The 3,679-nt window shown below is 45.6% G+C and overlaps 1 protein-coding gene across 1 annotated transcript; it reads right to left on the reverse strand.

The window, feature by feature from the left end:
• Nucleotides 1–2,235: 2,235 nt before the first annotated feature.
• On the reverse strand, nt 2,236–3,250 carry SF3B5 (splicing factor 3b subunit 5). The gene has a single exon (XM_048067881.2). It carries the CDS (start codon nt 3,155–3,157, stop codon nt 2,897–2,899), a length of 261 nt encoding a protein of 86 aa, XP_047923838.1. The 5' UTR covers nt 3,158–3,250; the 3' UTR covers nt 2,236–2,896.
• Nucleotides 3,251–3,679: the final 429 nt, after the last annotated feature.

Here is a 3,679-nt window from a genome sequence, read left to right on the forward strand (position 1 = left end):
TCCTTGCTTACACCTGCCATCCTCACAGTTCTCACTGTATTCATAAATACTATCTAAGTCATTTTAGTATTGTATTTTTAACTAAACAGTCATTAAATACTACACATCTATTAGAACTTTTAATTAAAAGTATCAATAAAATAGTACATGTTCTACTATACAAAGTATTTACAAAGACAGGATAGCTGGCAGAACAAGAGCAGGTGAAATTCTTTCTTGCCAAAGCACACCATTATGTTGGAAATAAATTACATTTCTCACACTTCACGCTACCTGAGATTAAGCTACATGAACTCAGGAAAATGAAGGGGAGATCACATTAGGAAGCCAAATTAAAGCCATCCAAGACAGCTTGGATGGAAGAAAAACACAATGCAAGCTTTAAGCCATCTAATAAACAGCATCCTTCATCTTTAAAGGTAGAGTTAGAAAAGAGATGCATCCCAGTGGGCTTGGTAACTAACTTTATTCTTCAGCTTTACAACACTGAAATGGAAATCAGTTCACTGCCTTCGCTTGGTTTTAAAAAATGATTTGAGATTTAGAAAAGTGCCGAAGACCAGAAATACACTTTTTAGCATCTCCAAATTCTATTTATCTCGAATCCTTAGAAATACTAACTTCCCTTTGGTTTTCTGCATTTCTTAAGAAAGTGCTCGTAATGTTGCATAATCAGAACTTAGTGCAGACTCTCTAAAAACCTTTTCCAACTGCACTAAGAGAGCCACAACTTTTACTGAGATCTGAGTGAGCACATGAAGTAGAACCAGCAAGCAAGGTAACTCATCATGTATATAACTTGGACTTGTCCCCGAAGGCTGTTTGGCCTTTATAAGGAAAAAATGGCTTGCAAGAGGGTGTTAATCCCTAGTTATGTGCCCTACACTTGTTGCTCACATTTTATAATATGAGTACTAAGAGTATCCATGGATGGAGGTAACCATTAGCAGCTTATACTAAAAGAATTCTTCTTGAAAATATCTTTAGTTCTAATTGATACAAAGGGGATTAAGTTGCATAGTTTCTGTTTTCCTTCTGTATAAGAGACTAAAGACTTGTCTTCACACAACACTGCACTTCCATCTTCCATCCCAGTAAAACAGCCTCCATATGCTAACTCCATCCTTAGTCTCTGCTCTGAGGCTCAAGATTTTGTCCTCCTCCTCACCCCGCTCCCTGCCACGAGAGAGCTGTAATGTATGTGTGGCAATGAAGAGGAACTACAGCCACGGCACCCTTTTCCACTGAGCACATTGTCCATTTGTATAGGGAAAAGGCAAGTTTCTAAGATTTGGTTTTAGAAGAGTTACATTAAGAAAAGTAACAAGAAACCTGCTTGATTTAAATATGAATTTTGCTCAACATCTGCAAGACTGCAGCGCATACCTACTTTTAAGTGCGTGAACTTATCTAAGGAAAATCTTTCAGCCGTATTACTCAGTTTTTAAGGAACAGATGCTCTTCAAATTACCTGCTCCATCTTGCAAATATATTTCAAGCTGTTAAGTCGGCTTTGAAGCACCACATTGTTAAGTCTCCTAAGGATAGCAATTTTAAAGATTAATTACACTTAGAAGTGCAAAATATTAGTTTCTACAAATTATTTCTAGAAATTAATTTCTGGGAAAGTGCAGTAGTTCCCCACAAATCTTGCAAGCTGTATTTATTTAGGACCATTTCATCCTTGTCCTCATCTCAGTGTGTGCGACAAAACTGGGAGGAAAAAAAAAAAAACTGAGGTCTTCAGAAAATTGATGTATTGGCTTGAACACAACCGCAGGAACTTACGCACTTTTTCTCACATTCTACATTATCTTCAATAGCTTAGTTTTGTAAGTCTCAGTAAAGAGTATGAGAAGTTCATTATTTGGAAGAGATCACTGATTTTAAGAAAATGCCCCTGGTAAACTTGCACAGTCTGAACATCACCTCTAAGTTTTACTTTCAGGACTTCCATTAGAATTCACGATTTATGAAGAAACAGCCTAGTTTGGGTGACTAATCTAAACCAACATCAGTTCTGTTTGTAGTCTGATCTGACATTGTCACCTCAACACTGGTGGGATTTCTAGGCATTTTACTTCAAAGTAATAATGAATAACCCTTATTTTTCTCATTGGAAGGAAACAGAAATTTGTATGTCATTTGGCAAAATGATTTAGCTTCTCCCTAGCCTCCATATCTCTGATTGCATACCCACAGTGCCCAACCCCACATCATTATTCACTTGCACGGTGAACCATAGAAAAATTTTTAATTAGATTGCTATAAACATTGGTTAAAAAAATATGCTGCAACAGAGAGGATCAAGATTTGGAAAATGCAATGTACAGATGAGAAGATGAGACAGAAAAACAGCATACAAAGTAGAGTCACACTGGAGTTTTAAGACCTTGGAGCAATGGACGTACATGGTATCACAGATCACCCCAAAGGCTAACAACAAATCAAACCCTTTTAGAGTCCACGTGCTTCCCCCTCTCCCTCCCCAAAACGTAGCTCTGGCAAGGAAGTACCAAATGGCTAGGCTGGGAAGACGCTATCCGTTAAACACTTGTTGCTTGCACTGCGGACAGCTGTACTGAGCAACTTAATATTGTGTAGCAAACCGTTCCTTTTAGAACCAAACGCTGTTACTAGCACATTACCAAACAAGACGTTAGAAATGCCCACTAAATTTTATTTAAAAAAAACAGAGAGGAATTGAACAACTGTGGAACTGAGAGAAACTGTCCGGGAGCAGGCGCTGTCCCAGCACCTCCCCGCCGGCGCGCACGGAGCAGGACGGAGGGACCGGGGGCTGCGAGGCCGGCGGGCGGGCGGGCGCTGCGGGGCTGGCTGCGGGCGGGCGGGCGGGCGGCTCCATCCCGGGGCAGGGCAGGGGCCGTGGGCCGGGCTAGGACTCGTCGGGCTTGTCGGCGGGCGGCCCGCAGGGCTGCAGCATCTTCTCCATGAGGTTGAAGCGGACGCGCGCCTTGCTCTCGTTCTCGGCGATGGCGAAGTAGTTGAGCAGGTCGAAGTGGCCCATGTAGGAGCAGTAGGAGTCGCGGTGCTGGTTGACCAGCCACTCCCACTTGGTGGTGTCGGCGTGCCCCGTGCCGATGTACTTGGACTGCAGGTGCTCCAGCTGGCTGTGGATCGTGTACCGGTCCGTCATGGCGCCGCGAGCAATGGCGCCCGGAACCGGCCTCACCGCCCGCCCCGCGCCGCGCCGCGCCCCTTCCGCTCCCCGGGCCCGACGGCAGCCGGGACTTCCCCCCGCCGCCCGCCGACACCGGCGGCGCACTGCGCGCGTGCGCGCCCGCCAAGGCATGCTGGGAGTTGGAGTCCTCTGCCACGGCACGCCCCTCCCGCCCTTAGTCTCACAGGGTCGCTGATGTTGTGAAAGCCCTTCAAGATCCTCTGGTCCAACCGTCCCCCTACCACCAATGTCACCCACTAAACCGTGTCCCTAAGCACCACGTCCAACCCTTCCTTGAACACCCCCAGGGACGGTGACTCCACCACCTCCCTGGGCGACCCGTCCCAGTGCCTGACTGCTCTTTCTGAGAAGAAATGTCTCCTCATTTCCAACCTGAACCTCCCCTGGCACAACTTGAGGCCATTCCCTCTGGTCCTATCACTAGTTTCCTGTGAGAAGAGGCCGATCCCCAGCTCCCCACACCTTCCTTTCAGGTAG

Source organism: Anser cygnoides, chromosome 3 (genome assembly GCF_040182565.1).
Source record: "Anser cygnoides isolate HZ-2024a breed goose chromosome 3, Taihu_goose_T2T_genome, whole genome shotgun sequence".
Classification (NCBI taxonomy): Eukaryota; Metazoa; Chordata; class Aves; order Anseriformes; family Anatidae; genus Anser; species Anser cygnoides.